A 14037-nucleotide genomic window follows, 5' to 3' on the forward strand; every position below is an offset into this window, starting at 1 on the left:
CCTGAAAGCTGTCAATTGATTCTTTCCTCAATCCATTTTTTTGTCATCGTCAAAAGTGATTCTTCTTATAAAATCTATGCTGCTGGAAGGGCAGTTCAACCATCTCAGTTGCAGAGGCACGTGCAGCTCTTGAAGCGCTTAGGCTAAGCAGAGAAATTGATGGTGATAAAATAATTATCGAGGGAGACTCCAAGCTAATGCTTGATGTACTCGGTCAATTTTCGAGGAATGTAAAGAGAATATCTGAGGAAGAGAACAAGATTTACCTACAAGCACATACACAGGGAAGGGAACAGGGTTGCAGACTATTTAGTGAATCGAGGACACAATGGTAGGATGCATGGAACGACAAGAGCTTCAATGATGCTTCACTCGCTAGTTTTAGCTGATTTTTTTTTTCCTGCTTTTGAGTTTTGCTTGTTCTCGTGTTGTATTACTTCCTAATATTATCAAAAAAAAAAAAAAAAAAACATAAACCACCTCTCCGTCCGGGTGAGTTTTGATAAATACCACCTGATGAGAAAACCGATTCATTTGTTTACAAAATTTTCCTGTATTATGGGTGAATCCTTCTATAAAATATCATCACAGTGAGACTTGAACCAATGAAAAGTAACCAAAGTTTAACCTGATTGGTTCTGATCTGAATTTAATTTTCAGCCAATATAAATGCACCATGGTTGAACTCTAAACTTTGGCGTTGTGATATGAAATCAATGGTAAAAATGTAAAATGGGCTCAACCTAAATTTGAACCAGTTACGGATGCACCGAGATGGCGAGATCCAAACTTGATTCATTTACTTTTGAATACAAATTGAATAGTATCAGTCGGATTTATGGATTTGAATCAGGTCTGGGTTGAAATTGGATATCTATAACTATAAGCGTTGATAAATTACACTAAAAGATCAAAATGTTATACCAATCAACTGCGATTCATCCAAATAATTTGCATTGGTTTTAAGTTTTTCAGCTACCAAACCGCCTACAATATTATTAATAAAATGAACTGAAAATGGATTTAATATTGTATCATAAATTCATAATCGAGACCATGAAGAAAAGAAATTGAATTCATGACTCAAAATACAAGGTTAGAAACAAACATGGCCCTGGCCCCGGGGAAGTTAAAAGTTAAAACCAATTGAACCCGAATAGACAAATTTCCGCTTCACTTGGATGGTCCGATTTTAAAACGTTGCCTATGACTCGATTAATTTGTGGTTTCGCTTGTCCAGCGCAGCATTTAACCTTGTTAAGTCAATGAACGGGAAGTCAACACGTTTGGTTCAAATCCAAACCTTCAAATGTAACAGAAAACTGCCTTCGTTGTATTATATTTGAATAGTTTGGAATCAGATGAATTCTGGGAGTGGAAGAAGAAGAACCCAAACAGTGCTGGTGCTTTCGATTCCCGCGGTTTCTGAACGCGGAAATCGAAAGTTATCAGACATTGATTATCCAAATCTCTGGTTCAAATCCCGGAAGAAAAACCGGAGATTTGGATTTACTCCGTGATTCTGAATAATCTCTCTCTCGTGTTCTTTCGATTTTATGGGAACTCCGGAGTTTCCCGATCTCGGCAAGCATTGCAGCGTCGACGATTGTAGGCAAATTGATTTCTTGCCGTTCACCTGCGATCGTTGCAAACAGGTTCCACCCTTTCTCTTGTCTCGGTCTTTGGTGTCCGTTGTTTTCCCGCGCTATTGCCGTTGGATATATTGTTAAAGGGTGATTAGATGAATATGTTGGGGACTCCGATTTCTTGGTTAATCGCATGGATCTCTTGATTTCCTGATGGATTAGTTTTGCAGCGAAATTTACTTGAGTTATGCCAACTTTTGGTTTGTAATTGCTGAGGGAGTTCTGTGTCGGATCTTTTCAAAATGCTTCATTTCATTCTTGATTATTCGGAACTTTAGATAATACAAATATCTAGTATCCGGAATTGCCCACTTCAATCAACATTAGGTGCAAACAGACTCGTATAATGGAATTTTTCAAATTGGGGAGCACATTACAATCGAGCCTCAACTCTCATTTGAAGCCCTGAAAACCTTTTTGTTTTTGTTTTTGTTTTTGCTTTTGTTTTTTTTTGTTTTTGTTTTTGTTTTTCTGTGAATTAATTAGGAGTAGCAGTTCTTCCTTACTCTGGAGCCTTAGTCCTCTAAGCTCTGCGATAGTTCTACGTGGAATTCCCTTACCATGATCATCTCTTCTAGATTCTCACCTCCATACTGTAAGATGTGATACGAGACTCATTCTAGTTACTTTGCATAAAACATTAAAATGTTGCATTCTTGGCGGAGGTTTTGAATCTGATGTTTTTTTCTTTTTGGGATTTTTACTGCTTTCCCATACCTCCTGCATTTGAAAACCATCATTGTTGCAATCTGCTTATATCTTTTGACTAATAAACGTTTCTTCAAATATAGTTGAACTTCTCATTCATTTAGAAGCTCTCTAAGATATGCCAAAGCATTCGTGAAAAATAAAGGCATGATGCTTTGCCGCTAAATCTATATCTTCAAACTGCAATTGTATTTGCAATTTCAATTACTCATAGACTCATAATAGTTTTACTGGATTGTTTTGATTCCTGAACAGGAACTTGTGGTTTTACTGTTTTGACATTCCTCATTACCGTAGTAATCAATGCCAACTTCAAAGACTAAGGCAGTCAAAAAATCTAATATACCTGGGTTCCTGTAACCTAATTTGTATCCCATATGACAATCGATACTGCATGGATAGCTCTAAAGTTTATTTTACAGTAAGAAAATATTTAAAATACATAAATGGTAATAGATTTGAAAGATACAACTGATTTATCTTAACTCATTATACTATACAAAATTTTCAGCTCTTAAAAATTTCATTAAATTTGGTATGGTATATAAATATTAAAGAATGATAGTTACTTAAAAAACTAAAAAACAAGATATTAGCATACTAAATTGGATAGTTATATTTGTATGTGTGTTTGATACAAGAAATGGAGAATTATATCCCCTTTTATTTTGTTGATGTCCTTGTTGGTATTTTATCTGCGAATCTTTAGTCAGAATTCCAGTTAGTAGTAATAGTGAGCCAGCCACAATCCATAAGGAACCATAATAGCTCCCCCCACCCCCCCCCAACCCCTGAATGTATTTCCTTCTACTCTTTTTTTTTTTTTTCAAGGAAAGGTATGAAAACATAATCCTAGATGACTGGATTCTGCCTTTGAGGAGTATATTAGCTCATAACAAAGAGAAGAACAAGAAAAGAGCAAATCTATCTGTCCTGTCTTTTAATTTTAGCTTTAAGAAATACCTTTAGCCCCATTTATGGTCTTAGAATTAACTGTAAGGGATAATTTCATGATACACAGGTGGTTGTTTCTTTCCCTCGCACACGGATAGCTCTTGGGTGTTAACAAGGGGTTGCTTTTTCCAAATAGTGAGTTCCCCTCTAGTCCCGGACATAGTGCATTGTGTCCCTAGCATTGGTAGGAGACACTTTCTACACTGCATGAGACTTCTATACTATGACCAAGGTAGTCTTGAATTAAATGAACCTTGGCTGGTCTAAAAATCCATTTTTAGTCAATAATGTTCTATGTAATGAAGACTTTGTGGGAAAAAGATTCGTATATCAAGTACCATTTTATTGCCAGCCATATTCTACTTATGTTATTCAATGTGGTGTCATTGATTTGTACACAGCTATTCTTTATCTTGATAATATGCAATAGCACAGCTGTTCTTCTTTTCCATTTCAGGCTCTTGACCAGGTCTCTTGCCTAATAGATGCTTTGGTGTTCAGTGTCATAATCAAGCACTAACCATATACAAATAGGTCTCCACCATTGTTTTGAAGATCACACCAAATCAAGAAGATATTAGATTTGTTTGACTAGTGGTCGCCTAAGAGATTTTTTTTTTTTTTTTTTTTTTTTTTAATAAAAACCTAAACTGTCAACAGACTGATGTGGTTTGCTTGAGCTGTTCTAACCAAATTGTTGAATTAACATATTTTTTAATGATTTAATAGCGAAATAGCATTTTATTTATTGTTTCGTGACATTTATCGAATTTGTTATTGTTATTGTTTATTTTTAGAATTTCCTTTTTTTTTTTCTAATTTTCATATTGATATACTGACTTTACATTGAAATGTGAAGTGCTAGTCCCACTGGTTCAGTGTATGTTTCAAATTTGAAAATGTTGGTCTCTAAATCCCATTATCTTGCAAGAGAATTGTAGTTTGTAGAGATCATAGTGTAAGACTATAGACATCTCAATTTCCATGAAATTGCCAAAACATATTGTGAATTCCAGTCCTGTGCATGTAAATCTCGCGAGTAGATGTTCCCGAGACTTGTGAAGCCTGCAGGATCCTGACACTATATACATGACAAGTGCAATGATCTCAATAAGTTCCAATGGTGACACTTGGCAAGATTGTGTAAGAGGCGGGGAAAACTGCGCAGGTCAGTACCTGGTCCCCTCACCCACGTTCTTGTCCATAACCGCCCATGCCAAGTTGGCATAACTAACTTGGGAATTTTGCCCAGAAAGATTATTCTAGAACTTTGTCCAAGGTTCATGGCCACTTTTCCCTCTAAATAGGGAACACAACCTCCTTCTCAGGGACTCTTGGGAGACTTTAAACCTCTCAGACTTTCAGACCTTTTTCCCTTGGGTGGTTTCTCCACTGACTTCACCTTCAAGCTCCCATAGCAGTCATTCTTGTCCAACTTTCAGAAACTCATAGATCGTTGGTGCTTCATCCTCTTAGACATGGTACAATTGTTTGGCCTTACACATCCTGAGATCTTGACCTAGCAACTTGCCTGAATGATGCTTTAGCCTTAAAATCATTATCCAATTTACTATCTCTATAATGATATTGTCAATGGTTTGTTTTTGATGTGAATGTTTCGCCTTTTTTTTTGATAAATGTGAATGTTTCACCTTTTGACCATAATATCCTCAGAAAACACCTTTCTTGACCATCAACAATAATATGATCCATAGAAAGTTTGTTGTGATATTCTTAATAACTTGGAGCATTGTTCCTTCGACACTAGAGCAATTTAGGCGTTAAACCACTATTTACCCATTCTATAATGACTTTTATAAGTGATGTGTTTACATGACTGTTGCTTTTGCTTTCTTGAAGTTTCTTCTTGGTCACCTTTATTTTGGATTAGCTTCCCACCTTGATATTATGTTAGCCTTTTCCTTTGTAGAATATTTTGTTATGAACAAAACTAATTGGTTTTAGGTTGTGGTCATGACTTTTTCCATATTTCTCACAGGTATTCTGTTTAGAGCATAGAAATTATGTTAAGCACCACTGTCAAAATGCCAATAGACAGGATGTCAAAGTTGTCATCTGTCCCCTCTGTGCTAAAGGAGTCCGCCTGGTTCTTGATGAAGATCCAAACATTACTTGGGAGTCACACGTGAACACTGACTGTGACCCATCAAACTATGAGAGAACAACAAAGAAAAAAAGATGCCCTGTCCCTCGTTGCAGAGAATCTCTGACGTTCTCGAACACGATCAGGTGCAGGGATTGCAACATCGAGCATTGCTTGAAGCACCGCTTTGGACCTGATCACAAGTGCCCAGGACCTAAAAAACCTGATGCAGGCCTCCCATTTATAGGCCTCTTGACGAGAAGTCTGACAGAAGATTCCCGATCTATCCGCAATGCATCTGCATCATCACTAAATTGGGCTACAAGCTTTGTCAATGTGGCTTCAACTGTCCGAGCCTCAGCTGAAGCTGGTATGGCCAAGTTGAGTCTTGCAACTAGCCAAGCATTGCAGATGGCAAAGGACGGGATTGGACCAAGCAACAGTGACAGCAATGGACTGGTGGAAGAGTGTCCAAAGTGTCAGGCAAGGTTCAATTCTGTGATTGCTTTGGTAGAGCATGTTGAAAAAGTTCATGAAAAAGCAGGTGATCGAGCTGGTGTTAAGAAGGTGAGAATTGATGCCTGCCCCAAATGTAGTAGAGGATTCTGAGATCCAGTATCCCTGGTAGAGCATGTTGAGAGAGACCATGGTGGGACTTCTAAAGCATGATAGATAATGTATCAAATTGCCCGCCATTGGTTCGATTTGTATAATACATTTAACATGGAATGATTGTACCTGTTCTCTTCAATTTTTTCAAGGAAACATGGGAACATCTCCTATAACCTTCAAGTCACAGAATTTGCTGAAGTCCTGCCTTCAGATGAAATGGATGCTTCTCTGGTCCTGTGTATTAAATGGTGAGATCCAGCAACCTGTGATGTTGGTTTGTCAATATTTGAATTTAAGAAAACTGCAAAGTTCTTGTCTTTCTTACCATACATAGCTTTTTAGGTCTAAGGTTCTGATTGTTCATGATTTGAAATTCTTGATATAACAATCACTTGGCCAATTAAACATTGGCTCTGCTATGTATGATTTAAAGTTCTTGTCTTTCTTACCATACATAGCTTTTGATCCTTCCTATTTCCCTTAGTGGAGAGGGCGGGCCTTGGAACAATGGTTGGGTTTCTCCATTGCAACCTGGGTGACCAGGGTTAAAATCTTGGAAACAGCTTATTTGTGTATCTTCATGGGTAAGTCTTTATACATTTGTCCCTCCCTGGACCAGCCTCGTGCACTGAGCTGCCCTTTTTCTCTTAGTGGACCTCATACATGGCAATCCTTCATGCAATTGATGTACTGATGGAACAAAAAAAAAAGGCCTATTGTATAGAATATATTTTGGCATGGTCTATTATACTGTATAGTTGTTCATAAGAACACAAAAACTACTCCACACCATATCCTGTAGCATTAGGAGGTGTTTGCCAATATGTGTGTGTGGTTTTGTTTTTCGAAACAAAAACAACCGCCACATCAACCGAAAACCCCCTTGATTTACCATCTCATTGATGCCATGTTACAACTTCATAGAGTTTTTCCCGTGCCGTTCTTTGTCTTCACCTTGAACATTTTCCGCTTAGTACTGTTTCCATCATCCACACTCTCTGGATGATATGCACCTCCTGACTCACCCTTAGTCCATGAGAGCTTTCTGGTCTGCCAATTCCTTTTAGTTAATGCATCAGGAAGTTAGATCCCTGTGCTGTACAATTGGTGAAAAAAATAATAAGTGCAGAAATAAAAAAAGATATCAATTACATACCTAATCAATAGAGATATCTCGTGTTTATGCAGAAGATGAAGATGTAGAATGAGTGAATATTGTACTAATTATGACAATGCATTCCACAGATGGCATGCAAATACCATGCTTTTTATTCACTTTGGAAAGAGTACAAATACAAATATGTACAGGGCAAATACATGCAAAATAATACAAAATACAATGTTTTGCACTCTACATATTTGTATTTGTACTCTTACCAAACGGAGCCTAAAAATCATATTGTTTTTACTGCGAGTTTTTACAATTACAGGCCTTGAGTCAATGCCTTCTTCACTCTTCATAGTGAGGAGTGAAATCCATTTTAGAGTAATTGATTTTACTGTACTGGTGTTTGCAGCATGGTATATTAGATGACAGAGCAGAGGGCTCTCAGAGTAGTTTCATCGCATAGTGCCATGGAGGGCTAGAACAGAATGGTGAAATCCATTTTACAAATATGTAGTGTTTTTACAATTACAGACCTCGAGTCATTGTTTTTACTGCGTGTGATTGGACTGTTAAATCCATTTTATGATTTTAGAAAATTAAAATAAATAAAATGACAGACAGCATTGTGATTAATGAAGGGTTGAAGTTTCCATCCTCCCATTGGCTGAGATCTTCCTCTATTGCCTGAACTAGGGCTAGAAACGGATGGGATCAAATTGGATACAGGTAGATCAAAATTTGTTTTTGTTTATATTTGGATTTGAATCTGATCTTATCCATTGGATTTATATTGGACCAAATTGGGATTGTAATTGGATACTTAATAGTATTCATAAACTAAACTCAAAATGATCAAAATATCTTATTTATTTTGGATAAAATTAACTAAAAATTACTTTTGATATTGAATATCATGGACAAAATGAGTACAAAACAATTTGTTGAAAACACAAGCATATGGCTCATTAGTTAAAATAAAGCATTCAAACCAATTTTACTAATAAATAAAATTTAAATATATGTAAGCAAATATATTTAAATTGAATCAAAGCATATTGCATTGGATAGGGGTGGATCCTTATTTAATCCAATTATAAGTTGATAGAATTAAGATTATCTTTGACCTGATTGAATTTGAATATGAGTTCAGACAATTGGATACCATTTCCAGCAAAGGAACTATGAACTCAGCTCAGTATAATGGGCTAAAATGGGCCGTGATATGACATCTTATGATCTTGTGGTTCTTCTTCTTTTTCTTCAGGAGTGGGGTGGGGTGCCTTCTCCTCATACCCATTAACCCCCAAACCCTGGTGGCAACAGGATTTGATTCCAATCTTGCACTACAACTTACCAGAGGTATGATCTTGTGGATCTGTCCCTTTTACCCATTTTAGGCCAGATCCTTATTCTCCATTCCCCTTTCCGCATGAGTCTTGATCTGCTATGCAAACTCTTGACTCTATTCACAAGCAGGGATCAAAATATTGATACATACCAAAAATTGGGTATTAGTGCATATTGATAGATCGGTATTCTTCTTCTTCTTCTTATTTTTTTTTTAATATTATCAGCCTGAATAAACTCTAAACAGGCTTAGAGGGATTTTTATTGATAGACTAACATTTTTTAATATGTTATTGGACATATTGTATCGATATTTTAATTCTTACAAACAAAGACACTACAATCGCAACATACAATTATGAAATATATATATTAGAGATGTGCGGCTGTAGTGCTTTTGCATGCAGCAGGGTCCGGTCACTTCGCTTCCTGGCTTTTCTCCAATTCAAAGGCTCTCAAAGTGAATAAGCTAAAATCCTAAAAAAGCTGATGTTAAATTTGAAGCTGCAAGCCAATTACAGACTTTTCTTTGTTTTTTCCTGGTAGAACAATTATAAACTTTTCAATCGAAATGCCAAAGGCATCCTTAATATGACTTGGGATATGCGCTGAGGTGGGCCTATTGGGCCCGGGTTAGCAGCATGCCCGTATTACGACTGCACGTGGTAGCCCACAGAAACATTAAATCATGTCCTGCGACGGCCCAATAGAACAGGGATACGATCCTTGTTTGTTTTAAATTCAAAACACCGATGATCCGCTTATGAATCCGTGGTTAGCACCAGTGCGTTGCGTGAACCGATGCCCGAAACGGGTGTTCGACGGTCGGGCCGTGCACTGTACGGCATGTATGCTGCAATTTTGGTGGAGACCTACTAACAATTAGGCCACGTGGACCTGGCGTCCTTGTTGTTGGTGAGGGTCTGAGCCCTGAGGGACCATCTCTCTGCCTCTCCATTTCAGTGTCTTTCACTTTCTGTTTATACGGAGATTTTCTGACACGTAGACACATAAAACCGATCTGGACCGTACGCAGTTGGCCCCAGACTGTGGACCATCTAAGGACGAAAAACACCCGCATTATGGGGGCCACCACCAAGCACTAGTGCGTTGCCCAGTACTCTCCTGTTCTAGCTCTCCATGCATGTCCTCCAGCCTCTCCATGAATGCCACGTGGCAATCAAACCCTGCGCATCAACCGTCGTGTTTAGGCCACGTGTGCACTAATAATTGAATAGAGCTAGTTCTGTGTTCAGATCTGCTCCCAACAGATGCCACCAGTTGGGACAATGTTGAGAGCTGAGTGGGTCGATGTGATATATGGGTCCAACTTATATGGATATGACGTGGTGTATCCTTATTGGCCTTCATTACCAATGGAACCGTGGGTGCAGATGCCATCACAGTCTGAAAGCCTGCAGTCGTCGTAGTTGTACAGATTATTATTTTTTAATAAAATAAGATATATTATGAAGGAATACGAATAAGATATACCTAAGTAATGCATCGGTCAAGCTCCTTAGACCGTTTGATTATAATCCATCTATCAGTTCTTTAGAAAGGCCCCACACATTTGGATTCCTTCACTGATTTCCGCTCCGTGGAGAAGCGTGACTGCGTGAGACTGTCACGGATTTGCAGTTGCCGAATCATCGGCATTTCCTCGGCAATGCCGGAGTTGAATGGTGACGGATGGAATCATAGGCCGACAGCATCCGGTGTTCCGCACGTCGGCGATAAGTCCAGGGCTACGCGCGTGACAATGGAGAGTGAAAGAGAGAACCGATGTCACGTGAGGAAGGAGAGAGCGTCGTCGAGGCGACAAATATATAGGTCCAAGTAAATGCGACAAAACCGTACTTTAAGAACTGTTAATGGATAATTTAATAAATAAAAATTGACTTCCTAAGGTACTTAAACTCCAGTTAAATCCGGTTTGGTCATTTTTATACGGGTCGGTCTAAATCTGTAGGACTCTTGTACAGATTCTTTAATTAATTAACTTTAATTAGGGAAAAAAAGGGCAAAAGGACTGGCATCTTTGAAATATGGGGAGACATGATTATAAATGTGTATCTGTAATTTTGGAAATTGTGATTTGTGAGGGATTATGTAAATAATGGAAGACGCAATTGTTTAAATTAGAATGGTGTTTGGCATCTGTTGTTTCTTTTGACCGTTAAGTTTTAAAAACTTGCCACGTCAGCATCTAGTATCACCATAAAAAAAATCCTATTTGTGTCTATGTATGCGATGGCAAATTGGCAATGTATAGATTTTTTATTTTATTTTATTTTTTACGTTAAGAGGCTGATCCAAGAAGATGCTCGTGGGCTTCCCATTTGTAAAGAATTAGGTCATCTTGTTGTATTTATTTCCCTTTGACAATGGTTAATATGATTTCAAGGTGGCTGCCCCTTGGTATGAAGTAAAGTTTGGGGTTAAAAAATATATTAAGCTGTGTTTGGAAGCGATGTAAATAGGTATGAATACAAATATGTAAAGTGCAAAATGTCTCATATGAATTGTAAAATTGGCTTAATTTTGCACTAACAAATTTATCTTCTTATCAAATAGACTTTTAGCTGCAATGGATAGAAATATGAATTTCAATAAAGCAATTTTTTTTTTTTATCAAAAGCCCACTTGAATGCAAATTTACTTCTTTTTATTGATGTACTTTTACATCTTATTATCAATGTAAATATGCATTGGTCTGTCATTTATCAACGCATAAATGCAATATTGCCAAACACATGCAAAAGTGAACTAGAGTGCAAATTTACCCTAATCGGGATTTACACTCCATTTGCATAGTTTCCAAATGCAGCCTTAGGAGTTATTATAGGCATAATATCTATGATATATGTTCTCAAAAAAAATCTATGATATATATGATGTGACACTAGGATACAACTTAGGTTGGGTTTAGAATTTGTTAAATTTTTAATGGGCTAGAACTCAAACTTGAGATAGATGTAGTTGAAATTCTTGTGGAGCAACTTTTATGTTGCACAAAAGATAAGATTGATGCCAAAAACATATTAAAAAATCGACTTTTACTATAATGTGGAAAAATTTTTACTACACCATAAAGCCAAGAAATTAAACCAATCGAGCCATTTGTCATTGTTGTTGTCATCAACTACAACATCTATCGTCTAAGTCTTGTCTCAACTATATGGAGGTTTAGCCATTGTCATCCATCCAGGGTTATATCCATTATTAAATTATTGACGCTTGAATAATTTCTTATACTTCTTCCATCCAAAGTCCTTTTGTATTTATCATTAGCTTTTCTAGTCTGAAATAACTTTTTCTAACAATGATTAAAAATAGCCTCCTATGCATGTGACTCAATCGTATCAGTCTACTTTCTTTCATTTTATCACTTGTTGAAACTATTTCTAGATTTTTTCATAACTCATGGATCACATGCATATGTGACTTGCTAAATTCACTGGATTGCCAATTTCACAGATTGTGTCAAGCATTTGGGTAAAAGCACCCTTAAATTATCAGAAAAAAAAACACTTTCTCTGCATGACCATATCCTAATTGCAATTCAAATATAACGATTAAAAAACATTGTGAATTTGTGATGTTAAACACCCTCCAAAAGTCCAAATAGATTATTCAAACACTTCCCAGAGGAGGCTCACCTCTTATAATAGACAACAAAAAGTACTTATTTTTGAAAAACAAAAACACTCCTATGTTTTATGATTGAGAGAAGAACTTTTCTTTTGTCAGGATTGCCCGGCTTATCAATATAGAGGTCCCCAACCCCAAACCAGTCCTTATCCATGACGGTTGTTGTGGTCCTCCCTCCTCCGTCCGTGGCCCCACCATTCGATTCTCATCTATGATCATCTCATGATGTGATGTAACATGTCACATCATATACATAGTAAAGTCATCAATCCATGATTGAACAGATGGCGGTGTGGTCCATACTCTATGGCGTTGTGGGGATCAAATTGATGATGTGATGCGTATTGCGTATCACCATATAGGGCTAACATGATGATACCAGAATTGCAACATGTCAAATCGGATAGAATTTAGCTATACAGCCTATACTTATCCCAGCAACCAAACAGTCGACCTACTACGATGTTGTTTACTTGGTTATGATTTTATGAGAATTGAAGAAGAGGATCACGGTGGGTTCGTGAAGATCGAGAGAATCAGAGTGAACTACTCGAAGAGCGGAGCTGGGAATAAATTTGTCAGCTTGAGAAGTAAATGTGGGGAGGGAAAATTGAGTAATAAAAGGGGGCATAATAATAAAGAATAACGACCCAAACACCTTCAACGGCACGGACATCTTTATTAGGGAGGTCCCACACTCCCACCCAGCAATTAACTCCAAAGCCTCTTTAACAACTAATGAAGTATACCTAGAAAAGAAAGCCACCCTAGAGTCATAACTATGGGGTGTTTCATTTAATTTCAAACTCATCACGCTTAACAAGGCTAGCTTATTTATTTTTTATTGCCACGTGGCATTATTAATATGTGGTTGATTGGTGTCGTTACCTAACCACCTTCTTAGAGGGATTTTTAAACTTGGATGGTGGTGCTGAACTTGGTGGTGGGGTGGGGGGGGAGGGTGATTCAAACTTGATGGGTGATAATAAGTTAATAACAATTCATCTAGCCGTTTGAAGTTGAACTTAAACTAAGGCTTTCAAAATCCTGAAGGATGTGTTTGGCATTGAGGTTAAATCAACCTTACTCATATTTAAAATATAGAGTTTGAAAAATAAAAAATAAAGATTTTGATTTCATCAACTTACAAAAAACCTTGCAAATAATTCAAAACGCACTAAAATCACAAACACAAATAATTTCTTGTACGATTGATTTATGGCACTCATCTCCTTAAAATCTATTCACTTGAGTACTCTCCTCAATTGATGACACAAGATAAAAACATACTTGGTGCATCTTCCAACAATCAAGACGGCCAAGAGATGTGATGAGCTTTTTTCTAATTACTGTTTGATAAGTATCAATGGTCTATTACTGTCTACTAAGCTATTAAACAAAAAATTTTAGGCGGAAATACTGAAAGCTTATTGAGGCCTTGAGGGCCATTTTGAACTTTCACGATCTTTCTGGGTGTTAGTATTTCTGGCTTCTGGTCTTTCTTTTATTGCCAAATAAAAAGACCAAATTTCAGTTTTTGAAGCTTTGAAAAGTACACAAAACCACGGGAAAGACTTGACAAAAGACCTACCAATTCTACTCAAAATTTCTACGGAAAAATGATGATGTTCCAGACCTCGATTAATATGGTATAATTTCATATGAAATTCAGCCAACTGAAAATGCAAATTCCAATTCTATCTTAATGAAATAAATAACTAAACAACGTTTTTAATATTGGATCAAACAGGGAACCGTTCTAGGACTAATTCCTAGGACGAACGTTCAGACCATCCGTTGCAAATGGATGGTGCACTCTGACTTAAAAAAATAAAAGACTAAAAATCGTTGTTTGGGTTGATGTTTTGACCATCCGAGTCAGCGGATCGCTGACTAAATCAATA

At 37.1% G+C, this 14037-nt stretch overlaps 1 protein-coding gene across 2 annotated transcripts; it reads left to right on the forward strand.

The window, feature by feature from the left end:
• Nucleotides 1-1343: 1343 nt before the first annotated feature.
• LOC104597388 (zinc finger AN1 and C2H2 domain-containing stress-associated protein 16-like) lies at nucleotides 1344-6270 on the forward strand. 2 transcript variants are annotated; one of them, XM_088891020.1, is made up of 3 exons: nucleotides 1344-1655; nucleotides 3376-3540; nucleotides 5308-6270. In XM_088891020.1, the coding sequence occupies exons 2-3, from the start codon at nucleotides 3532-3534 to the stop codon at nucleotides 6019-6021; spliced, it is 723 nt and encodes a 240-aa protein (XP_088747146.1). In that variant the 5' UTR covers nucleotides 1344-1655; nucleotides 3376-3531; the 3' UTR covers nucleotides 6022-6270. The 2 variants fall into 2 exon arrangements, with proteins under 2 accessions (XP_088747146.1, XP_019053350.1); XM_019197805.2 differs by lacking the exon at nucleotides 3376-3540.
• The last annotated feature ends 7767 nt before the right edge of the window (nucleotides 6271-14037 follow it).

The sequence above is a fragment of the Nelumbo nucifera genome, chromosome 7, assembly GCF_055504915.1.
Source record: "Nelumbo nucifera cultivar China Antique chromosome 7, China Antique-T2T, whole genome shotgun sequence".
NCBI classification, from domain to species: domain Eukaryota; kingdom Viridiplantae; phylum Streptophyta; class Magnoliopsida; order Proteales; family Nelumbonaceae; genus Nelumbo; species Nelumbo nucifera.